The sequence below is a fragment of the Rhinolophus hipposideros genome (genome assembly GCF_964194185.1).
Source record: "Rhinolophus hipposideros genome assembly, chromosome: 20".
Taxonomy (NCBI): domain Eukaryota; kingdom Metazoa; phylum Chordata; class Mammalia; order Chiroptera; family Rhinolophidae; genus Rhinolophus; species Rhinolophus hipposideros.
In genome coordinates this window covers 52710532-52735025 of record NC_138066.1, presented here as the reverse complement: position 1 = coordinate 52735025, position 24494 = coordinate 52710532, and the positions used below count along the sequence as shown (strand labels likewise).

At 63.8% G+C, this 24494-nt stretch overlaps 1 protein-coding gene across 4 annotated transcripts in view; it reads right to left on the bottom strand.

The window, feature by feature from the left end:
- Window positions 1-24494, bottom strand: part of BAHCC1 (BAH domain and coiled-coil containing 1) — a 62326-nt gene that overhangs the window by 15286 nt on the left and 22546 nt on the right. For all 4 annotated transcript variants that reach the window (XM_081027774.1, XM_081027773.1, XM_081027775.1 and 1 more), the window contains exons 3-11: window positions 20434-20613; window positions 9532-9654; window positions 5010-6767; window positions 4606-4714; window positions 4048-4256; window positions 3687-3845; window positions 3287-3456; window positions 2786-3119; window positions 1006-1815 (exon numbers count right to left, since the gene is read on the bottom strand). In XM_081027774.1, coding sequence (XP_080883900.1) covers window positions 1006-1815; window positions 2786-3119; window positions 3287-3456; window positions 3687-3845; window positions 4048-4256; window positions 4606-4714; window positions 5010-6767; window positions 9532-9654; window positions 20434-20613 — 3852 coding nt within the window. The remainder of the gene's footprint in view (window positions 1-1005; window positions 1816-2785; window positions 3120-3286; window positions 3457-3686; window positions 3846-4047; window positions 4257-4605; window positions 4715-5009; window positions 6768-9531; window positions 9655-20433; window positions 20614-24494) is intronic.

Here is a 24494-nt window from a genome sequence, read left to right as displayed (position 1 = left end):
AAGCCTGCGGGGGAATTAACTTTACAAGATCATTCACTTCATCTCCACGCAGCACAAAAGGTGCTGCCGGCTGGGGTGGGTGGGTGGGTGTGTGGAGTGGTGCGTGGAGATAGCACTTTGGGGAAATGAGCCAGCAACCAAGGAAACATCAACGCAGCACATGTCTGGCTGGGGGCTCCACCCCAGGGGCTCCCTCTGGAGTGGGGACAGGGGCTTCTCCAGGAAGCACCTGGGCAATAGAGAGAGAACCTACTTAGGCTAGAGCGGCCTAAGCAGGGACCTGGCCCTCAGACTTTACATCTCATGGCAGGGCAGTACTAGCACCCCACCTCCACTCCGCACCCTGGGGCCTTGGGGGGTACAGGGAACCCAGGATCATCTCATTCTGCAGGTCAGCTCTGGGCAGGTGCCACTGCTGCCCCAGTGAGGCTGTGGGGAACATGAGGTCCTGAGGCCTGGGGAGCCTCTAAGCAGTCTCAAGCTACCTCCCTGGGCCAGGGAGGTGAGGGTGATGAGTCCTGAGCCCGACCCCGTGCAGACCCAGGGCCGGGACCAAAGGTGGTGGAAGGTTGGGCTAGAAGGTGGAAACCCACAGAGGTGGCACAAGCTTTCTCTGCTTTCCTGGCTGTGAGGCCTCAGTGCAGCCACACCTCTCCCTCCCCACCGTTGGTCTAGGCATCCCGGGGTGTGAAATGGGGACAAGCCTGAGCCCCTCTCAGGATGTCACAAGTATCCATAGCAATGAGACACTGCCTACAGGCCCTTCCTCTGACACTGCAGTCAGGGCAGTCTGGGCCGCAGGACCCTGGCCCCATGGACCAATGGGCAGCCAGGGCTGGGGGTGATATGGTAGAGGTACACTTGCCTCTGGTTTCCTGATGAGGGGCCGGTGGGCAAAGGGGGAACTGCAGGGCCAACTGAGCAGGGCTGAAGACTGACCCTCAGCCCATGCCCAGGGTGCAGCTCCTGGGACCCAGAGAGATGGGGGCAGCCTGCAGTGCTCACCTGCCAGGGCTGGCTCACTCCTCCGTGGCTGCATGTCCAGGTCGGCCAGCTCGCTGAGCAGGGCGATGCCGTGAATCCCTGAGCTATGGGGCAGGAGGACTGTGTTCGGCGACCCAGGGACAGTGGGGGGCTGAGGGTCCAGCAGGCTGATGCCGGGCAGGTCCCCTAGGTCTATGGTGGCTGCCACAAGGGCATCCAGGCCCAGCAGCACCCTGGGAGGGTGGCTGTTGTCGGGAGTTGACCCCCAGTCCTCCTCTAGCTCCTCATCCTCCCCCAGGCCTGCCCCCCCAGGGGCCTGCCGCTCGTCCTGCCTGGCCTCATCCAAGGCACAGGGGCTCCCCGTCTGCTGCCCTAGGCCCTGGGGACCGGCCGCCGCTAAGGGCCCTAGTTCCCCCTCCTCCCTCCCCTGCCCCCTGGTCCTTTCCTCTCGGGCCCCTCCCTGAGTAGAAATAGCCCTGCCAGTGGCCTCGGGGCCTCCTCCCTCGAGGAGGGCCCCACATCGCAGTTCTTGTAGCCCTTCCAGTGGGCTGGGGTCCACTGCCTTCCCCAGGGGCCCCTGCTCGGCAGGGTGGGGGGTGGCAGCAAGGTCCTGGGTGGTCTCTCTGGCCCCTGAGGGCAGCCCAGGCTCCTCCAGGCTCTGGGGGCTTCGGGGGGGTGGCTCCCCTGGCGGGAACGTCCTCACTGGCTCAGGCTGAGCCCTGGGGGCGGCAGTTTGCATAGTTTCGGGGTCCGAGAGGTCAGATGAGTGCACACTGGGGGGCAGGGAGAAGCCCGAGCTGGCCGTGGGGCACATGTGTCCAGGAGGCAGGTCTGCAAAAGAGGGGTATTGTCAGAAGAGCAGCTGAGGCAAGAGTGGGCCTGTCACAGATTGGGCAAGTACGGCCTCAAATCCCTCAGACCCACACCTGGGAGGGAGGGTTCCCAGCTGCACTCTGCCTGCAGAACAGGTGAGGCAGTAACAGGGACATGTGTTGAGGGCGGGCCACAGGGGAGGCCCCCCAGGACCGGGATGCCTGTGAGCCCCCAGATCCATGCTGTACCCTTGGGGGTCCATGGGGGTCCCTGAGGGCCTCCCTGGCACGCTGTTGTGTGGCTAACCAGAAAAAGTGGGGAGGTTTACAACAAGATAACTAGAATCAGGGCTTTCCCTGAACCAGAACCAGCCGGCAGTCTGTTGGAGGCATTACGCCCCATTAACTGCAATAAAAAAAAAAAAAAAGCCTTAAAAAAAAACACACAGCCCTCTGTTGGCTCAGTCTCCTTATTGTGGAACTGGGACGGGGTTTTATGTTCACCACACTAGTTTCCAGTGTAAACTCTCAGCCTAATTCAGAGAGAAGCAAATAGCTGTGGGGGAGCTGGCAGGCAGTGGGCTGCAGAGGCCGGGGCCGGGCCAGGACCCTGCACTCGAGGCCATCTCTCCTTGCCTCTGGGCCAAGCAGGTGGCATCTCTGGCCCCGACCACTAAGGACAAGCTCCTTTGCCAGCTTCAAGGCTGGGGACAGGTCCCGTAGCTGCTGCCCCATGGTCCTGACACTGTCCCTAGAAGGCCAAGGACTTTATCATTCGCGGGGCACCAGTGCTGGCTGTCTGTGCCTGACCCGTGTCCCGCCCATGTGTCAGGGGTTGAGGAAATGGTGGGGACCCCAAGTGCTCCTTGCACGGGTCACCAGTAGGATCGTGGAGAGGAAGGAAGACAAAGAGCAGAGCAGGGGACAGGCAGCCTTGCCCCAGTCCCGACCAGGGGGCCTGGGTGAAGGAGAGCACTGACCACTCTCACCTGGGTCCAACGTGCTGAGGTTGGCTCTGGCCCGCCGGCCCTCCCCACTCTTGTCCTCGGCGCTGGGCAGCTGGGAGCCAGGCCTGGGGCTGCCAGTGGGGCAGACGGATAAAGTGCACGAGGCGCCAGGATGTGGTGGTGGCGGCGTGGGGCAGCTGGCAGGGGGCTTCAGGGTGGGAGAGTGGCAGCAGGGTGACATCTTGGCAGGGCCTGCGGTGGCGGGTGAGGGGGTGCCCTTGGCCATGGGGGTTAAGGCAAGTGGCTTGTGGGTGGACTTCAGGGCCTTCTCCTGGGCGGGCTCCTCCAGTTCCAGGGGCTGGTCCTCTAGCTTCCGCTGTTGGGAGGGGGGCGGGCATTCAGCCTGGCTCCGGGCCCCGCTCAGGGCATTGGGGTTGGCGGTGGGGGGGCGTGTGCAGTGGGGACTCCTGGGCAGGCCAAGATGGAGCAGACGGAGGGAGTGAGCAGTGCCCTGGGCCCGCCTAGGTGTGGCGGGGGTGGTACCTGGAACTGGGCGGCCCGCTGCTGTGGTTGCTGTAGAGTGTAGAGCTCCTGTTGTGGCAGGAACTGGGACCGCGAGTAGACGGGGAGCTGGCCAGGGTGCTGCATGTGGGAGGTGGGGCCCCGGCCCCCGTACATGGGGGGCCACAGTGAGGCCTGGTCCATGACATCAGCTGTGAGGCCAGAGCAGCCATCAGCCCCAGCAGGGATAGGGTACTGGGCTGTGTCCCCAGCCTCCCCAGCTGGCCCTTTCCACCCCTTGTCCAGGGCTCATGCACCTCAAGCTGCCTGCACAGCCCCTGCCAGGTGCCTCCCTCGCTGCCCCCAGCCTACGTGGGCCGCCCCCTCCTTAGACCCACTTCCCACACCCCGCATGCATGCAGCCTGGCCTGGGCACCCTCACCAAGTGCGTGGGGAGCGGTGTGGGGCGTGGGCTCTGAGGGCAGGATGACGAGCTGTGCAGGGGCATCCTGGGACAGGGGGAAGACCGATGGCATGGAGCCGGGCACTGAGGCAGGGAAGCCGGGAGGCAGGTTCTGGTGCAGGGCAGGGTGCCCGATGCCTGGGGACACAGGGCACCGCGGTCAGGCAGCACAGGGCAGGCGGTGCACACTGCAGGCTGGCCAGGCTCCTCCTTGCCCTCAGGCCTCCCAAACCATGCTGAACACATCAGCCCAAGGCCAGTGCCCTCTCCCCTCCCACACCAAGCCAGGACACAGGCCCTACCCCTGCCCCTCCATCCCGGCTGCCCTTGCAGCACTGACCATAGGAGTGTCCCCCCATCCACAAGGAGGGGCTGCGGGTGCGGGGCAGCCAGGGGGCGTGGGCAGGGTGAGGGTGGGGGGCTGGGTCGCCACCCAGCTGGCCGCTCTGCAGAGAGGAGCCGCCGGTGATCACAAGGTGAGGGGCTAGGTCTCCAGGGCAGCCGCCTGATGGGTGAATCCTGGTGAATTCCATGAGGTCCTTGCTGTCCCTGCATATCACGGGGGGGGGGGCGTTTGTGTGTGGCTCAGCAGTGCTGACCACTCTCCCACTTCTACCCCCTACCCTGTAGCCGGGAACCTCAGAGGGAGCAGGGTAGGTCTGGAGGGGAGCCCAGGCTCAGGCCGGTCTCAGGGTCAGAGGCCCCATTGGTGGACAGAATGTTAGCAGAGCTCCCGGCAACACAGACAGAAACCCCAGGAAGGCCCGGGGTGGGTACATAGCCCTGCCCCTGATGGGTCACCAAACCTGACACCCCAGCCACTCGGTCCTACGCCCCAAATGAGCAAGCCCCGAGGAGCGGCCTGGACGCCGCCCCAAGGCCACAGCCTGGCTCTTACTGCAGCAGCAGCTCTCGGCTGGCCAGCCCCCGGCGTTCCTCACACAGGCGGACCCTTTCCTCTTCAGCCTCCAGGCTCAGCGCATGGGTGGAACGGGGCCCACCACCAGCTGCATGGGTTGGAAATGGCAGAAGGAGTGAGAGTTGGGGCAGTCGGGAAGCCAGTGGCTAAAGGGAACAGTGACCCCACTTCAAGCTGGGGGGCTGACCAGGAACCAGAGGCAGTCTCCTGCCCCATAGGCCTCCAGGTCTGCCTAGGGCAGGGGTGGGGTGCCTCAGGCTCACAGGGGCAGGGTGGGACCGCTCAGGACAGCACGTGTGGGGAGGGGTCACGGAGCCTGGGGAGGAGAATGTGGGCAGGGCAGCAAGAAGCCGCAGGCCTCCCTCCCAGGGACAGGGCCATACCTTTGAAGGCAGGGGCTGCACGGCCCTGCCGCCCCGTGTTGGCACCGTAGGCTGTCTCTGGCCGGCTCACCGTGTCCTTCTGCCGGGCCAAGGCCACCGCGATGCCCACAGGTGGCTGCCGAACCTCTCCATCGCTGTGCGGTGTATCGTGTTCCCGGCTTCGGGCACAGTCGGGCCTCTCTACTTCCCCAGGGGCCTGGCCTGGGCCCTTGGAGACTGGGAACTTCACATCCTGCTGGGCACAGCTGGCCTTGGGGCCACCCAGGCCCATGAAGGGCGCCTTCTGGCCGACAACCAGCGCCTGGTTACTGTACTTGAGCAAGTTCTTCATGGCCGAGACCTCATCGGGCGGGGTGGGCAGGTCCTGGGGGAGGAGGGCGGCCTGCTGCAGGCCGCTGCCAAAGGGGTCCAGGTAGGCGCCGCCCTTGCGCTCCTCGCCAATGGCCATGGTGGCGCCCTGGCCGGACTGCACACTCCACGGGGCCAGCTGGGGCCCACCATAGCCCAGAGATGCCAGCTCCACGGCCTTGCGCTTGGCCTCGGCCCCGCTGACCCCCGGCTCCACCTCAGAGGCCACCAAGTGCTGCTGGTGCCGGATCCGGGCCACCTTCTGGGCCCCATGGGGACCTGTGGGGGCCTCCTTGCCGGAGTTCTTGTCTAAAGTGCAGCAGGCCTGGGTGACCTTCCCGCCTAGAGGGTCTGGGTGACTTGGCCGCACACAGTCCTGGGAGGGGGTGGGCAACTCGAAGTAGTTGCTTTTGTCCAGCCCACCTGTGGGCAGCCCTGGGAAGGGAGCCTCGGGGCCTGCGCTGCGGAGATACTCCAGGCCCTTTAGTCGTGGGGTGAGGGCCGCCTCGAAGCCCCCAGGCCTCCGCTCACCCTTGCCCTCAGCCTTCAAGTGGCCATAGGAGACCCCATAGGGAGCCGCATGATCAGGAGCCAAGGCCCCATCCAGGGGCCGCTCTTTGCCCTCACCTGCCACGGCACAGGCCTCAGCCGCCTGGAAGGAGCGGCTGCTGTCTGCCAGGTGTCCCACAGAAGGCACGAAGGTGGGCCCGCTGGCCTTCAGGTCCCGGGGGACTTTGTCCTGCAGCGGGCAGAGCCCATCGGGGCCGGCATGGAGCTGCAGGCAGGGGAAGGAGCTGGCGGCCGTGCTGAGGGGCGGGGGCGGCCCCGTGGGCAGGCCGGAGGGCACCGTGTAGGACACGGCGTGATGGAGCATCTGCCGCCGCTCCAGGCACTCGCTGAAGGCCTGCCCCGGCTCCGCAGGCCCCGCCGCCTCCTTGGTGCAGCGTCCGGAGGCCGCCACACCCACGCCGGGCCGCACCAGCACGCCCCCCGCACAACTGGCCAGCGCAGCCTTGCCCATCTCGCCGTTGAGCACCTTGGTGTTGAGGAGGCAGGAGGCGAGGTGCTTGGGACGGCTGTCGCAGGGGCCCCTGGGCGCCGTGCCCTCCTTGCAGGGACCGTCAGCCGGCAGGGGGAGCACCAGCTTGCGCCGGTCTTTGCCACTGTCTTCCTCTGCCGCCAGCCGCTCCTTGCCCTCTGCCACCTTACTGGCCCTCTCCTTGCCCAGCTCTTTGCCCATGAGGAAGCGGTCGAACTCCTTGGCGCCCTTCTGCAAGGTGCTGGCCTCACCCCGGTCACGGCTGCAGGAGCCGATGGGGTGACCAGGGGCGGCCCGGGCCACGCTAGGGAAGTTGTGGTTGGTGGGCAGGAGCGTGGGCTGGGGGGGCAGGTTGCGCAGGTAGAAGTTATCTGCTCACAGAGAGAACCAAGGTCAGTGGGAAGCCTGTGGGGGCTGGAGAGCCCCTACGCCCCCAGACAAGACTCCAGGTGCCTCCCCACCACCAGCTGGTTATTGTCTGAAGAAGGTTTAAAATTGTAAAATACACACGACATAGAACTGACCACTTTAGCCACATGTAAGTGGGCAGTTCAGGAGTAGTAACCATACTCACAGCATCGGGCAACCATCACCACCACCATCCCCAGGATATCTCCTTCCTCCCAAAGTGAAGCTCTGTCCCCATTAAACACTCATTCCCCTGTCTCTCCAGAAGGTTTTGACCTATGTTCAGCCCCCCAGGAGATGGGCACTGCAAATGGGCCAGCCCCCCTGCCTGGCCCAGTGCCCATGGGGATTAGCAGAGGGAGGGCAGGAGCAGGCAGCAGTGCGTGCTGACCGGAGCCCTCGGGTGAGGTCTGGGGCAACGGGCATCACCCCTACCCCCTGCAATGCTCGGGGGTGTAAACTGGTCCTGTCTTTACAGCCAGGAGAACCCTACAAGCTAAGGAGGCTTCTGGCTCACAATTGATGGCCAAGAGCATGTGGCATCTGTGACAACTACAAGGTGTGCTGTGCAGGGTGCCCAGCCACATGGCGCGTCATCTGACAGCCCACTCCAGGAGGGACTGTGCCCTGTGGACAGCCAAGAGCCTGGCTCTTTCTAGTCCCTGTAAGTGCCAAGACCCCCAGGATGAAGTGAGGCCCAGGGGAGACGCGTGTCTGAGGACCCGGCTCACTTACACCTGAATACGCTGCGAGGTCTCCAGCCCCTCTGCACTAACCGTGGATAGCTCAGGCTAGGGGGCGCGGGTGATTGTTTAAAAAAGGGAGAAAGGAAAATGGTCCGGGTGGCTGTTCCCACTCCTAGCCCACAATTGGCTTCCAATGTACCTGCAACTCTGGGCCCACCCAGCCTTGTGGGTGGCAGGTGTACCCCTGGCTCCCCGTGCTCAACCATAGCCTGCTGTCCAGCCTGGGCCCTCGGCCTGGGACAAACCCTTCCTGCCCAGGCCATGCGCTCTACGTGGCCAGTCCTGGGGACACCCACTGCTCGCCAAACTGGGACCTTGGGGGGCTGCCCCCCTCTGTACTCAGCTGGGGCGGTGGACAGGCAGAGTGGATGGTCTGCAGCTGAGAGAGGGCAGACAAGCTCCAAAGAAACATTTGGAGCTTATAAAATTGTTCTGTCATGTAAATTCCATATCAATTTCCTGCTAATTAAAACAAGGGGGCAAAACCTAATTAGCTTGACTTCCAAAAACCAAAGTATTCCTGGACAGGGCCACCTGAAGCGAGAGGCTGCCAGGCCCACTGCCCAGAGGGGCTCCCCGGCTCCGGTTCACCGGGTCTGGTGTCTGGGACTGGGACCACCTGCTTGCCCCTGACAAATGCTGTCAAAATAGTCACACAAGCTGGGGATGACACAAGACTTTGGGGGACGCAGACGCAGCTTGCCAGTCTCACACCCGGAGGAGCCTTGGTTTCCTGGGAGTGTCCAGCATCTGTCCATCCCCTGGGTGTGATAGGAGCTTTCCTGGCCCCGTCTGCACCCATCCCAGCTGGCCAACCCTGGGCTGGGCCAGGGCCAAGGCCTTCCAGTGCCCTGCCAGGCTCTCAGGTGCCAGAACACCTCTGGGAAGGTGCCTGGTCCCTCTGCATGGAAGCTGAACTCACCCCTCCCCTCTGATGTGCTCCTGCACAGGTGCTCCCCCTCCCACAGCCGGGGTCATGAATGGAGGTTACCTAGGACTCCCTGACCCTCAGGCCCCTTCCGGGTCCCCTGAGACCCCATGTCCCTATAAGTCCATATCACTTGTCATCTCATCTAAAACATGGAAGCCAACCCAACAGTCTGCCTGCCCAGCCTCCTGGGCACCACTCCAGGGACAGCTTTCTATAACACAGATGAGACATCACCCCACCCAGAAAAAATCCCCAAGACAGGACCCCGAGGCCTCTAGCCACTCCCCACACCTGTCCCATCTCTAGGCAGCCACATCTCCCGCAGGCTCCTTGATGGCATCCGTGCCCTCCAGGCGATTGCGGGCGTGTGCACGTGCACGTGCACGTGCCCTCCCCTCGGCCCCACCAGCCCTGACTTCTCATCAGCAAAGCCCTGACAACAGCGTCTCCTCTCCAGGGACAGCTCCTGGAAGTCCCCCCCTGACCATGGGTGAGAACCCCTCCTCTGTCTGCTAGAGCACAGCGTGGCTCCAACACACACAGATACACACACACCCTTGCAGCCTATCTGACCTCAGGCCCTGGTGTGAGGTGGGGGTCTGGCCTTGCGCCACCCCAGTGAGGCAGGAAGTGCAGGCTTCTGGGGTCTCCCCCATCCTCACCTGATGGCATCCTCCCCGAGCTGCCCCTGGGACCCCTGAGCTGCCAGGGGTGGGTGCAGGGCAAGGCCAGGTGCCAAGGGAGCCGAGCGCAACCCCCTTGGGCAATGGCTATTTGAGAGGTTTCCACCTGAGCCCCGAGAGCTGCAGACATGGCCGTGTCTCAGAGAGCTTGCCTGACCCCACCGAACCTGCTGCTGGCCATGGCACTGGGACCCGGAGTTTAAATCCTCCAGGGGCCTGAGAAGCAGGCCCACCCTCTTCCAGTCCCTACCCACCGTGGCCCAGACCCACAGCGGAGGGTTCACCAGGCTGGCCACCTTTACCTGGTGGCCCAGAAACCCCCAGCCCCGCCCCATCCTGCCCCTCCAGGCCCCACACCAGCACTTGCCTTTCTGGGTTCCATAGAAACGGTGTTGCCCATAGAGAACGTTGCTGTTTCCATGGTGATCCAAGTGGCTCATGGGTAGGAAGGTGGATGCCAGACTCCCCGAAAATCTGGGGTACCCTGGAGCTAGAGAAGCAAGGAGACAGCCTGCAGAGGTGCCTCCTGGCCCCAGGCCCGCACCTGCCCTGACCCCAGGGAGGCGAGAAGCCAGTGGGCAGCCCAGGAGCGACGCCCTATGGAGCCCGTGAGCGTCTCGCCTGTGGGAAATCAACCCATCAATACATCATATTAACTCTGACTCGTCTAATACCATCCCTCCGTGCAGCACAAATTGAATTGCCAACGTGCTGGGAGCGAGGGGAGGATGGCACAGGGCGCCTCCATTTCTCTCCCAGCAGCACTTAGCTGTGTGGGAGCTCCAGGCAGGGCGACGAAAGGGGCTCTGGAGAGGTGTCTTTAGGACAGAGACACGGTGGACACACACAGTGGATGGAGGGGCGCTCGCAGCACAGCTGAGCTCCCAGCCAGAGGAGCCTGGGGCCAGACACCGCCTCAGTCTGCACCATGCAACAGGCCCCAGGCAGGCAGCCCTGGGGTCAGGCAGCCCACACCTGGGGCTGGCGCAGGCCGGCGGTGGCGGTGGCAGGCTTCCACCGTGCTGGAGGCCGCAGGCACTGGGCTCCCCACCAGCTGGGCCTCCTCTGTGCTCTGAGGTCGGCAAAGGGAGCTGGATCCCAGCAGTGGCAGCATCGCCCCCAGAACGGTTCCCTGCGTTGGTCCCCAGCCCCGGGCTCTCCCTGGCGCCTCTGAGTCACGCCAGCGGGCCCCTCTCTCTCCTGGGAGGCTCTAGACTGGCTGCCCAGCCCAAGAATGCCAGCCACATCCTGTGGCCGGCAACACCCACTGGCCTTGGACCTTGGGGGGCTCTGGCCACCTGGGACACACACCCTACCCCCCAGAAGGGATGAGGACAGAGAGCTAATCATCAGCCTGGGAGGCCCATCCAGGCACTGGCACCCAGCCAGACTCGGGGGAGGGGTGGCCTATCTGCTGGATGCCCGGAGCCACCAGCCACCTGGAATGTGGCTCCTCACTGCTGGTCCTTCCCCGCCAGGGCAGAAGGCGAGAGCTGGGGTGGCTGAGGCGCCCGCAGGGCTGGGATTGGCAGGACACCATTTTATTCCCAAACTCATGTTCTGAGCTAATGCTCTAAACATTTCACCATGGAAAATGGGCCCCAGAAGAGGAGTTTCTCTTGGGGACCTCATGATTGTCCCGAGAGCTACAGACTATGGGGAACAGCTTCCCATGCAACCCTTGGCCACCTTTGCTGTGATGAGGGAGCAGGAATCCAGGGTTTCCATAGGGACAGGGAAAAGGCAGGCTGGGTCCCAGGGCAAGTGTCCCCAGGAGGGAGGGCAGGCTGCTCTTCAGGGAGTGTTTGAGCGCCTTGATCAAAGGGAGCCGTGAGCCCCATGCCTGGGGAACAGGGGCACCAGCACACCTCAGGGAGTCACAACAAAGTCACAGACAAGTCGCAAAGCGGAGAGCTCTGTTCATCTTATTCATTGACTGTTTCCCAAACTCCTTTTATGACAGGAGTTCCCCTTTGTTGTTTCAGTGGAACCCCTTGTGACAACTTGTGGCCAAGCACTCCCTGAAACACACTCTGAGACACACCTTTCCAGGAGGGACAGACCCAGAACCAGTGCAGAGCTCCAGGCCCACACAGCCTCAGGGGGCCCAGGCGTCACCAGTGGCCCGAGGCTGAGGGGAACAGGCTGGCGTGGGTGGGACAATGGGACCCAGCTCAGAGTCGGAAATGGTCAGGTATCAAACAGGGGCACTCCAGGATCCCCCAAACCAAATGGGGCGCCCTTCATCCTGATCCCCGTGGGCCCTCGGCTGTGGCCGGCCACCAGTCAGCCTCTAACGCTGCAGTTTGACGTCCTCAGGCCCAGTGGGTGTGAGGTAAAGCTGTGGAATGCTGCCGCCCCCAGGAGATGCCCCATGCAGAGCATGTCCCGGGTCCAACAAGCTCAAGGGAAGCTACCCACACCAGTGGGAGGAGGCACATGCATTGTGAAGGCTCTGAGAGGTCCCTAGCGGTCTCGGGCTCAGGGTTCCCATCCCCAGGCTCATTTGAGGACTGGGGCAGGCGCCCAGTGCTGCCCTGGCCCGGCCCGGCCCCGGCAGCCCTGATCCTGCCAGGGCTGAGTGTGGAGAGCCTGGCCAACTGGCCTGGTTTGTGTGAGGGGACACATCTGGAGCAGATGTTTCCTAGATTACACTCAGCTCCTGGAAGTCTTGACAAAAGCGCCGGGGTGGGAGCGGCCAGGGCAGGGGGGCAGAGGCCTCTGTGTGTTGTGTGAGGGAGTGGTTAAACCATGCAGCTGTCCCCCTTTAATTGGCTGCTGTTAAATCTTTTACGGGGCCTCGTTTTGGTAAACAGAAGTCTGTAAATTCCTCCTTCCCAGACTCTGTTTCCCAGGCGCAGACCCCCCTGTGACCCCTCAGGAGGTCCCCGCCTCCCGCCCACCAGCCCTCTGGGGGGAGAAGAGAAGGCGGTCAGCTGGCCCAGTGGTGGGTTCCTTCCTGCCAGTGCCCTTTGGGGGAAATGTGAGGAGCCCTGAGCCTGAGTGAATGTCTTCTTGAGGATGCCGGTCTCCACTGCAAGGGCCCTGCATGCCCTCCACTTCTGATCCTGAGCTGGTGATGGGGGTAGAAATCCACCAGGGGCCTGTTCTCCATCTCCGGACTGCAGAGGCTCCACCCTCTGTGACCCCAGAACAGGAATTAGGGCTGTGGGGAGGAAGCAGGGGTAGGAGACGGAGATGGAAGAAGAAACAGCAAGTGGTGTGGGCCAGGGGGCTGGCTGGGTGGGGAGTGCGAGGGGCTAGGGGTCTGGAGGAGGGAAGGGAGAGGAACGGGAGAAGTCCTCCCAGCCCAGACACAGAAGTCCCCTTTCTTTTCCCCAACACTCTGAATTGAAGAAGAAAATAAAAAATGATTTTAATAAATCAGAGCAGCTGTTCTGAGACGAGAAGCCAGAAGCCAGGGCTGCCAGGTTCTTGAAGGGGCTGTTTGGGAGGAGAATGTTTTGGGGGTGATTCTGGAGAGGTGGTCAGGGAGTACGGAGCGCGCAGGGCACGGGGAGAGGACACAGGAGCAGGGTAGCTACAGAGACACTGCAGTGAGGGGTGCTGGACACCCTGGGGCCCAGGGCCAGAGCACTGACCCTGCAACATGGTCTAGGACCCCCTTCCCAGACGCTCACACCCTTGAGGTTGGGGCTACTGTGATCACCCTAATTGACAGGTGGCAACTGTGGCGATTCCCACCCTGGTGGAGGGCCAGGCCCCCGACCTGCTGTTCCTAGGCCCCTCCCACGCCTGAGCCCTGTTGTTCCCCTGGCAAGCTCCGGGAAGGGCCCTGGGCCTGAGTGGATGCCTCCCTGAGGATGGCCCCCATCCTGTCCCCACTGCTAAGTTTCTGGAAGGCTTAACCCAATTCCATGGCAGAAGTGACACGGGGTCAAAGGGTCAATGCCACGAATACCGAATGGGGTATAATGAAGCAGGAACTCTCAGGGTCTGGGCAGGGGCAGTGCACAGACAGGAGAGGCAACACGACCACACTGATGGCCCCTCCTAGCATCCCTGGCCCTGTACCGGCCACGCCCAGGAAGGTCAGGGGTGCTGGGGGAAGCAGGCACGTAGGCAGGAAGAGGGGTCAGCTGGCCACCCACCATGGGATGGGGCCGCCCAGAGGACACGGTCCAAAGGACAGAGGGGACGGGAAGGCAGGCAGGGACACTTCACAGGGGAAACAAACGAGCGGGTGGGGAGCTCCTGCGGCCTCAGAGAAGGGGGGTGCCTGAGAGGACCCAGGGCCTGCTGCAAGCTGCTCAGCTGGAGAGGAAAGGGGGGCCCCAGCATGCCCACATCGGCCCCCCTCTCCTGCCGGTCACAGCCCACACATCACCCTGCATGGCACCTCCCCTCTCCTGGGCTTCACTATAGCAGCCCACCATGTCCAGAGCCTGGCCCCAAGTCAAACCCAGAACCCTCTCTCACAAGGCTGGGGAGGCAGCAACCCTCCCCTCACCCGCCCTTCCAGGGACCACCATCCTGGGGCAGGCGGGGGGCTGCTCTTGGGTGTCTCTGAAGGCTGGACACGGCTGTTCCTGGCCAGGTCTAGAGAGAGGGGTACATGGCTAGCCAACCAAAAGACCAGTATGCCCTGGGGTGCAGGGGACCTCCCACCACAGGGTCAGCCAGGACCCCCAACCCCAGGCCACAGAGCTCAGCACACACGCTGCAGGCTTAGCAAAGGGCTCTACCCCTTCATCAGGGTCCTGGCCTGCTTGCTGCTGGCTGCCCTCACACCACTAGGGCAAAGCCTTTTGCAGCAGGCATCCCCTGCCCCTCACGCCACTGGAACAAACAGCGTGGACCCCTCCCTGGAGGGCGAGGCCACACAGATCCTGCAACTGGAATTGCTACACCGTTCTCCCCAGTATCAAGCCTCCAGCCCCAGCAAGGCAGCTCCCACAACACACCTGGCTGAGACCCCCACCTGTGGGGCCAGGAATCTGTACTTTTACTGGTGGGCTCCAAGGAACCCCGGTTGGACCACCCCAGCTGCCCCTCTGACCAGTCCGAGGTCCCGTCTCCTCTGGGTCAGGTCTACTCTCCAGCACTCAGCAGTGGGGAAAGCCCCCCGGGGGGAGCCCCAGCAGACCACTGCCTCCTCCATCCAGGATGACTGCCAGAGACACCCAGAAGACCCCGAGCCTGGGTAAACCGGGTGCCTCCCAGGTGACACCCTTGTTACTCAGGGTGTCGATGGCTTTCAATCGCAGTGCAGGAGCTTACTAAGTGACAGCAACCACCCGGAATGCTGGGTTACAGAGCACCCGCACGCAGCTCAGTGCTGTGATCAGCTAGTCATGTCTGCCCTGGCTGCCAGGGTGCAGTGGCAGTGGATAGCAGGACACTTGCTATCCTGCTCAAGCGTCTGAAGGAAGTAAACTTGCAACGGTCCCCTGCCCATGTCCTCCCTGCTCCCAGCCAAGCACCCGTTCCCAGCACAGGCCCCTCACACTCAGCGCTCAGGGACCCTGAGCGTCCAGGCTGTGCTTCCCAGGGGTAAGCACACTGGGCTTTATGGGGAGCAGCCGAAGGAGACCCCTCCTTGGGCTGGTGCGGGCTTTGGAAGCTCAGCTCCTCAGGGCACGCCCACAACTCAGACTTCTGCGGCTGTGGGCTGGGGGCCTAAGTGTGGGCTCACACTGATTCTCGTCTCACTCCATCCCGGCAAAGTCGGCCCACCACACTGGCCTGCGGAGACCTGGTTCCGGCCCTCCACACACACACTGACCCTGGCCGCCCAGGTGCAGGGCCTGGCAGTCTGTTCCCAGGCAGAGAGGAGCGGCTGAGAGACTGGGGAAGGTGCCAGGCTCCCGCGGGCGCCTCTGGAGCAAAAGCAGCGGGCAGCCTGCCCAGGATTCGGGCGATCCGTGGAGTCCCAGGCTCCTGGCACACGCTCCACAGGGAGGAGTGAGGCCTGGCCAGCAGAGCAGAAATGCAGAGCCTGGCAGAGGCCCCCTGGGAGGTAATCGGGGCCTGAGGGCTGGGGAGCACTGAGCCAGGCTGCTGCAGGCCTCAAGCTGGGAATCTCAGCCTGAAGCAGGGAGCAAGCTGGTATGACCCCCAAAACGTTTGCCAACACCCCACACAGAAGCTCTGACTGCCAGGGGCCACCATTGCCCCACCCTGCCCAGAACTCCTGGCCTCTAAGCCAGCTGGGTAGGACATACTGGACACACACCAGTCATCGTGCCTGGGGGTGCCCAAAGGCTTGGGGCCGATAAATGACCTGAGCCAGCTCCACACAAGTGAGTGGCACATATCAGCAAAGCCGGCCTTTTCTTCTCCTGCCCAGTCGGACCAGTGGCTGCCCGCACATGTGCCCCCACTACAAATGTCAACTCTGGGAAGCCCCAGGGCGCTGGCCCAGCAGTGGACAGCTGCCACATGGGACGTGCGGGGACAGAGAGGGCTCGGGCCAGTGCTCGCTGCAGTGCCTGGATCACGCTGGGTCTGAACAGTCATTCAGCTACATGAGTTTTGCAGATGGGGAAACTGAGGCTCAGAGGTACTGTGGCTCTCCCAGCCTCCCAGCCAGGTGTCGTGGAGTTGAGGTTAATGCAGCTCTTGGGCTGTGAAGATGCCCCTTGCCAGGGGCCCAGGGCCTTGTACAGCAGAGTCCTGAGGCCCAGGACTGCCTGGGTGTGTGGGCATTCGGGCCCCGGGAACAGTGGGAACTGGGGAAGGGAGACACCCATTCCTGACACAGGGAAGGCTGAGGGAAACGTGGCTCAGAGAGCAGGGGTGCCCACACTGGGGCAGCCAGTTGGAGGGGAGAAGAGAGGACAGCCTCCCAGTCGGATTCAACATTCAAACCCTATCGCACACCTTGCAGAGCTTCAGTTTCCTCATCTGTAAAATGGGTGAACAGCTGTCCACATAACCATGTTGCTGGGAGAAGTAAACCTCAGGGCCAGGAATGGGATAAAATGAAGTCACCCTGAGTGCCACAGGTGTGCCAGCTTGCCTGACCTGGAGCCACGGACTGGACCTAGGGCCCCTGCCTCAGGGCCACCTGCGGCTGCAGGAACCAGGCTGGGCAGGTGGGACTAGCCGAGCGCCCTCTGCCGGGCGCTGGCCCCCACAGTCATCAGCACGGGCACCAGCCCTCAACTGTCCTACAAGTGCAGGCACAGGAGGGAAATGGGGGTGACCTGGGGCTTGGGCTGTGAAGGAGGGGCATCAGGAGGCTGGGGCCCTGCGAGGGAGGTGGGGAGGGTGGGAGGCAGGCCCCCCTGTGGCTGCGGTGAAGCTGGCTGCATGGGGCCTGTCTGGCAGGGCAGTCCTGAGCCCCATGTTGGGATCTGGGGAACTTGGGCCTGTCCCCACACCTCAGAGCAGCCTGATGTCCCTCCCTGGGTGGGGGACAGGTAGGCAGGGTGAGGGCTGGAGGGGAGGGCACGGCGGGGGGGGGGGTTGATGGTAAGTGGTGCTGTGGAACTCAGAGGTCATTCTAGCCACAAGGAAACAGGCCAGGAGAGGGAGGAGCCAACAGGATCTGGGGGAAAGGGACTGGGTCCTGGGCAGGGACCAGCCTCTGAGAGGGATGAGGGGGCTGCAGAGAGCCCCTCTGGACAGTTCCGAGATGCAGCTGCTGGAGCCAGGAGGATCTGAGGCCACACTGAGGTGGTGGACGCTGGCTGTGACCTCAGCCACAGATGTGCTCCTGTCTCTTGCTCATTCTTAGAAGTCTCTGCCAGCCCTGAGGTCTCAAGGGACAGAGGGGAGCTGGTGGTACTTGGGGAAGCTGGAGAGCCAGGAACAGCAGGGGTGCCAATGGCTCTTTGGTGCAGCCCCTCTCCCCACTACAGCCTGGTCCAGCCTGATGGAGAGGCCTCTGGAGTGGGTGTGGCTCACACAGACAGGCTGGCCAGGCTGAGGGCCAGCACTGGCACGTGTGTCTCCTGCCGCCCAAGGCTCCCCCTCCAGGTGGCACAAGAGACCATGAGTAGGCCAGGCTGTGGAGCACAGCAGATCCATCCCCCACCCCTCCCCAGCTGAGCCCCCAGGAACAGAATGGCCTTTCATCAGTCTGTGGGTGGTCCCAGCCAGGCAGCTGGGGGGTGGGGTGGCGAGGGAGGGGGCCAAGCTCCCTGACAATAGGACCAGCTGTGCTGGGCCCTGCCCCTGTTGGACCTGACCCACTGGGGCAGGCTGGCTGGACACTGGCTCACCCCTACCCCCACCAGTTCCGCCGCCCACCACCACCCTAAGCTCCAGAGGGGAACGTCCTGCCTCTGGCGGGACCCCTCATTTGGTGAGTCTGGGAGGCCAGGAGGCCTGAGGGCTGGACATGGGCTGTGCCTCAGGCCAGATGTTCAGGGAGGTTCCCCTGCACGCCAGCTGCTCCCCCAGGGAAGCAGGAAGTGCTGGCCCCTACTCTGGCAGCTGTCCCCACATGGCAGGCTGGGTCCACCAACGGGGGGGGGCCTGCCTGGAGTGGGGGGCAGCCGGGCCCCTCCCCAACACCTGGCCCCCCCATCCTGTCCTCCTTGCCCTGAACATGAGAACCCGTCAGAGGCCCAGCCCTGGCCAGACTCTGTGAGGCACCTGCCTTCCTGCCCTTCCTGGGGCTGGTGGAAGGAAGCGGATGGATCAGGGTGACAGCCAGACTCTGAGCAGCTCGCCCAGGCAGCCCACCGCGCCTGTCGGCCCCCACTCTCCGGCCGTGTCGCGTGCTCCCCTTCCCCCCAATACACACGGCAGAGAAACAGGCCCCGGCATGCGGGGAGCCAGCTGGCACCCAGTCAAACTAGCAGCCAGGCATGCTGCCAGGGCAGCCAGCCAGCACTGCCACTCGATCGCCCCGCCCGCCCCTGGCCTCTCCGCTCAGAGCCCACAGTGAGGCAGCCGCACCACGTGGCCGCCTGCCGGGAGCGAGGCTGCAGCAGGCACATGGCAGGGTGGAGGGCACGGGATCCCCCGCGGAAGGGGATCCCGGGGCGGGGAAGCTGAACTGAAGGCAGAGAAGGGGACACAGCCAGGGGGTAAACAGAGGCACTGCTGGAAGGTGTGTGTGGCTGTTATGGTCCCTGGGACAGACACACTTGCTCCCCTCAGGTGGGACCTGGCAGGGTGGGGGTACTCCCCCACACGCCTCTTCAGCTGCCTGCCCTGGAGCCTGGGTGGGCAGCTCAGAAGCCACACGCCGCCTCCCCTTGTCCTGTGTCCACCTGCACTTGCCCACCACACCCACCAAGCCATCACGAGGGTTCTCCCCCACTGCACTGTGGGCATGTCCACCCCGGAGGTGCCAGTGGCGTTTCGGGGCTGGATGCATGGACTGCTGGCCCTCGGGCATCCTCAGGGGTAGAACCAGCAAGCCCTGCCTCTGCCTCCAAGGAACTGCCTCTCCAAGAGGCAGGACAGGCGGGAGCAGGAGAGGGCCCAGGCCACGGTGCCAACCCCACACAGGCCTCCCACCCAGCTGACTGGGACTTCTCTAGGGCTGCGGCTGAGGGCGGTGGGGTGCCCCAAGGCTGCAAGCTACTCCACCAAGGCAGCCGTTGGCTCAGGGGAAGTGAGTGGCAGGAGGCCGTTGAGGGAGCCGTCTGCAGGCTGCCGCCCACCCTGCACTCCCAGCAGCCCCCAGAGGAGCAGGACAGGGGCACCTTCTTCCAGGGCCCCAGGGCAGGTGGCGCTGCCCACAAACCGCCCTCCTTGCTGGAGAGGTCCCCAAGGTGGGACAGAGCTGCTGCCACTCCCAGGCCCCAACCAGGGCCCACCGCTGCAAGGAGAGGAAACCAAATCAGTCAGCCTGGGTGTGCCTGCGCACCTGTGGCTGGGCCAGGGAGGGGCAGCAGCCGTTATTTCGGTTGAGGTGGTCCCACATGGTCACTGCAGGCCTCTGCCTGCTCCCCCCATGCTCAGCCACACTCCTCCCTCCCGCAGACATCCTGGGAGCCAGGGGCTCCTGCCAGGGCCAGGTGTGTGACAGCAGACACAGAAGATGGAAGGGGCGGGAAGGGGCAGGGGGTGAACAGTGCCAGGAGCTCGTGGTGCCCACCCACAGCCGGCCAGGGAAGCCCCAAACCAGGGCCTGGACCATGCACATGTGCTCTTCCCTGGGGAGGCTGCTAAGAGGACAGGCTCAGGAAGCGGGCGGTGGAGGGGAGTCTGGGCCAGGGAGCCTGCGCTGCCCACGAGGGTCCTCAGGGCCAGTGGTCTCCCCTCCACCAGGGAAGAGCCATTCCTTATCGCTGGCCCCACATGTGTGCTCTGCACGGCACTTAAAGCCCAGATTATTTTAACAACTGTCCCTCAGTCGTCACCTGTCCTGTTTGGAAAACAGCCCCTTTCTTGTTGCACAAAGAGAGGTTTCTCTCGCTGGCCAGCAGTGCTGGGCGCTAATCTCCCTGCCTGCAACTCAGGCAGCGGGTGCGGTGTGTGGGTCCGTGCTCTGCAAACACACGCCCGCCGCTCAGCAGTCATTGAGTTACAACGGTGCCAGTGCCAGGAGCGGAGAGCCCTCTGTGCCCGATGCCAACTGCAATTACCGCTCCACGTGCCAGCCGCCGGGCTTAACCCTTCCTACATTGCGAGGGACAAGGTGGCTGAGTGGATACCAGCAACCACAGGTGACTTTGGGGCCCAAGGTTGCCATCCACGTCACAGTACCAAGGGACTGAGCAGACAGCAGGGAACTGGGGTGGTGCCCTGCCCTGGGAAAACTGAGGGAGCGCCAGAGTCCTCGAATGACCTCCAGGAGCCCTTCTGCCAACCAGGTGGCCTGAGAGCAACATGCATTTATCAGGTACCTACTGTGTGTGCAGGGTTCTGCGCTGTGGGGAGGCTGGGGGCCTGCGAGGACTCTGTTCTAGGCCAGGCCCCTAGGGTGGCGGCCTGAGTTTGTTGACAGCTCTCTCCTCCCTGCTCCTCCCTCCCAGCTGGCACATCTGGAACCCAGGCCTCCCCAAGTCTGGGGCAGTGGGCACAGCCCAGCCTGGCCGGCCCAGCTGTGTTCCACATTTCCTCGGCTCCCCAGAGCCCTCCCGACCCACTCCCATCTCCCCCCTCTGCCCATCTGTGGTGCACATCTGGCCAGGAGCACTGCCTAGAGACGCCCACCCCGTTTCCAACCAATTACCACCTCTCCCATGGGGGCTTCCAGGGCAGGGACACAGCCCCTCGCCAGAGTGCTTGGCAGGGTCTCACGGGCCAGAGTGGGGGAGCCACTGGCCTTGCCACTGGCCCTGGGCACCACGGTCAGTCACTCCGGCCTCAATGGCTGCTAGGAGCCCAGACACTGACTTACCTTCATGGGAGTGTGAAAACCAGATCTGGGAGGTGGCGGAGTGGGAGCCCCGGTAGGCCTGCTCCGAGGGCGACGGGCTGGGGCCGCTGGGGTGCGCAGGGGCTGCTGAGCCCAGGCTGCTGGAGAGGAAGCTGCCCATGAAAGGGGAGGCCGGAGTGGTCCCCATGAGGCGGCTGCTGGCTGTGGACACAGGGGCGAGGGTCAGTGTGGACAGGCACCGCATCCCACCAAGGAGCCCTTCAGGGGGACCTCTCAGGCCCTAAGCTCCCCAGGCTGTTGTCTTCCAATATCCAGGAGGCTCAGGTGGGAGCAGCTGCCCACATGGCCCAATGGCTACGCTTGGGGTCTGGAGCCCCTGGTGCCCTCCTGTTACTGCAAAATCCTCAAGAATGGCATTTTTGTCATTTCTATGTCCCTCACCCCACCCCACCCCTACCAACCAGGTACTAGGTCCTGTTCAGAGCCCGTAGGGAACAAACTGCTCCATGCGCAGTTCTCCTAGGAGGCAGGGCTGACTCTCCCAGGCTGCATGGCGGGCAGACCTGCCTGAGTGCTTTGCCCACAGCTCCTAGAAAGACCCAGGGTCAGCAGGGCCCAGCCCTGCCAGCCCAGCAGTCTCTAGCCACCCCCTGGTGGCACTGGGGTCTGGCCTTTCCCCACAGTGAGGTCTTCAACCTTCTCCCCAGGTCCAGTTAACTGACTCATCAAACTAGGGTGCCACATCCTTGGTGAACAAGAGGAGAAACTGAGGCAGAGGGCGGGAGAGGGTAGGAGGAGCCTGAGAATGTGGTTTTAAACACCCCGGGGGTGCTCAAGGTCAGGCCCTGACCAGGCACGGAGTCGCAGGTAGCTACTCATCTCCCAGGACACTCGCCGCAGCCCCGGCAGCCCACCCGCACCCTCCACCACTGTGTCCCGTCCCTGCCCAAGGCCAGTGGCCAAAGCCAGGCTGAGTGAGACTGCCTGGGTTTCCGTGACGACCGGTGACTTGCACAGGAAGGACACGCGTGCCCCCAGCACACAGAGCCGTCCCTGGCACCCCACAGGTGGTCCAGGGCTGTACTGCTCGGCCCACCTGGGCAGGGCATCCCAGCACCGTGCCACCTCCGTTCCACCGGCAGATAGCCCGGCTTGGGAGGCTCCCCAAGGGATGGGGAGCCGGGACCTGGAGGCTCAGCGTCCCCTGGGGCTGAGCGTAGGGATCGGTCGGGTGTGCAGGGGTTCTGGAGGCGTGGGGGCTGCAGGCCCGGCCCAAGGTGAGTCAGGGCCGCGGCTTCCCAGCCTGGGAGGCAGGGGGAACTGGTGAATTTGTGATGCCTCATCCAGCCGGGCTTGGCCCTGGAGCTTCCCAGACACAGGGTGACTCAGCAGAGAGGCTGGGAGGCCAGAGTGGGGAGAGGGCGGGGCTGCCCCTGCCGGGACCCTGGCGGCTTCCCTCCTCTCGGTTCCTGAAGGGGGTGTGTGAATGGAGGCGCCTCTCCTAGGCACCTTGGAGAAGAGGAGGGGTCTGTGAGCGCTGGCCGGGGCCGGGATGCAAGCTGACCTCTGTGGCTGTGTCAGGCCGCAGGGAGACCCTGAGGGGACCCAGGGGCAGCGGGTGAAGGGGCCCAGGAGCCAGGGACTTCCCGGACCGCAGGGCTGGGACTGCCATGGGCCGCGGCCAGACCACAGGCACGATGGGAGGGGACGCTGGGCTGGGAAGGGAAGTGCTGGCCTCTTGGGCTGGCGGACTAGCAGGGCAGTAGAGGGAGGGCGGCCCCTGCTGGGCTCCAGCGACCCTGGGAGGGGGGCCATGCCTGGGGGATGAGTGAGGCCTCTTCCTGCCTCACCCAGGCCCGCCCCAAGTCCCTCAGGCCTTCCCACCCCCGCACCCTCCCAGGAAAGTCCCTCCCACCCTGCTACTCCCAGGGACAGTGGGAAGCAACCGTGTCCAAAAGTCGGGTCTGGAGAAAGGATTTCTCCAGGAGCTTGGCCTGAGAATCCCACACCTTGAGTGCTCCCACACGAGGGCGGTGGGGCAGCAGGCCAAGCCCCAGGCTAGTCCCACAAGGCTGGCTGGTGCTCGGATCTCAGGGAACCAAGGCTCAGAGGAGCTCCCTCAGAGGGTCACGCAAGCCCAGGGCCCCTGCAGGGGCAACAGGCAGCCTATGAAGACCCTCCACCCAGGCTTCCAAGGGCCACCCACCTGGGGCAGATGCAGGGGCATGTGGGGAACAGGCCTGAGGCACAGTGGGGTGTCTGACCCAACTGGACCCTTAAACTGGGATCTGGACGGGAGGCTTAGGGAATCATGCCCCCTCCCAGGAGACCCATTCTGGCCTGAGGTGGGGATACTCATGGGCGCCCTATTCTGACACCATCCTAGGAGGGGGTCCCGCTCAGCCAGACCTGGTCCCTGCTCCACGAAGCAGGGGACACACCAACGACAGGCTGTGCTTCCTGCTGTGGCCAGACACCCCAAGCCTGGGGCCTACCTTGCCCCATGCCGGCCTGTCTCCCAACTCAGGGACCCCTCTTGGGGTGCTTCCTTACAGCTGGTTTCTCTGAGTGCATTAGGAAGGGACCCCTGCCCCAGAGTGTGAGAAGTGTGGGGGTGAGACAGCGTTCCAGCCCAGCCCTCCCCAGCCTCTGGCCTCAGTCCTCGGCTCCCCTCAGGGCCTGCCTTTGCTCTCCAGGGCGGCCCCTGCCACCACCACTTGGCCTCTCCCAGCCATGTGGGTGGCTTGCAGGGCCCCAAATGTCCCACCTCAGGCTGGGCAGGCCGCCCGGGGGGATTTCCACTCCTCTTTCCTATCACACTGAAACAGAAGAGACTTGTCATGTAAATATTACGTCTTGACACATTCGCTGTAAAGTGTTCGAGCAGTAACATACAAGGAAGTTCACCGTGGAGACCCGCTTGGGTGCCTAGGTGGCCTCTCACTCCTGGAACCCCAGCCCGAGGCACACGTCCTTCCAGGGGCTCCCTGACCAGCAGGCCAGCCCTGACGTGGGGCTCTGTGACCCATGCTGAGAAGGGTTACGGCTCCCCTGCACTGCCCTGGTCTAGAAGTTTGGAAGCAGCAAGGATCCTACAGGCCTTGCCAGGCGGGCACTGCTGTGGTGGGTGTTGGGGGGAGACTGCTGGCTCCTGGAGCCTCCCCCTCCCAGCCGGCTCCTGACCCCTGGACACAGCATCCTGGCTGCCGTTGTCACCTCCACCTCTGAGGAGTCGACATGGCACTGTGCCCAGCCAGCAGAGCCGTGGCAAACCTGGCTGCCACCTCCCCAGCCCCCGCCTGCTGACCAGTAAGTAGCCAGCCCCAGACAGCCTGAGCAGAGGCGGCCTGGGCCCCAGCCAGTGCCAGGGCTGCATGGCCAAGTCTGCCCGGGAACCAGGCTGCAGGCTTCTTTCCTTTTGGCAAGGTGTTTGCCCACGGAGTGCTGCGGTTACCAGCCTGGAAAGGGACAGTGGGAGCCCCAAGAAGCATGAAGGGACAGGGGCTGTCAGGCGAGGCCCTGGGCCAGAAGCCCGTATCCTGCCTCTGTCTACACTGGGGGGCTTTACAAACCTCACTAATTCGTGTCACTCCCATCCCAGGTGGCAGGCCCGCCAAGCGGCTGACAAAGCAACAGGGCACCGTCACTCTGTGCCCCACGGTCCCAAGTGCCCGGGCTGGGGTTTGAGTAAGGCCAGTCCACTCCAGTGTGCAGGGTCAAGGTGGCCACCTCCCAGGTTCCCTCTTAGCTCTCGTCACGGAGATATGGCTCGTGTTTAGGACCATGTGGCGTGTCAGCAGGGACACTGTGGTGGGCCATTCTGTACCTAGCACCGGCCCCTGCTGGCGGCCCCACTGCCCAGCTGGGCGGCCAGGGTTCGCAGCCCCAGCCTCAGCCCTGCCAGTGCACATGGAGGGCTGGAGGCCTGGCCCGGGCCCCAGGCTGGCTGAGAAAACCACTCCGGAAGCCAGCTCGCCCGGGAGGGCTGGTTGACACCCCCCTGGCGGCCAGCTTCTCAGGCACAGCCCCACCCCTGGAGGCCTGTCTGTGCCCACACCCCAAGGCCCCGAAAACTGGACCCT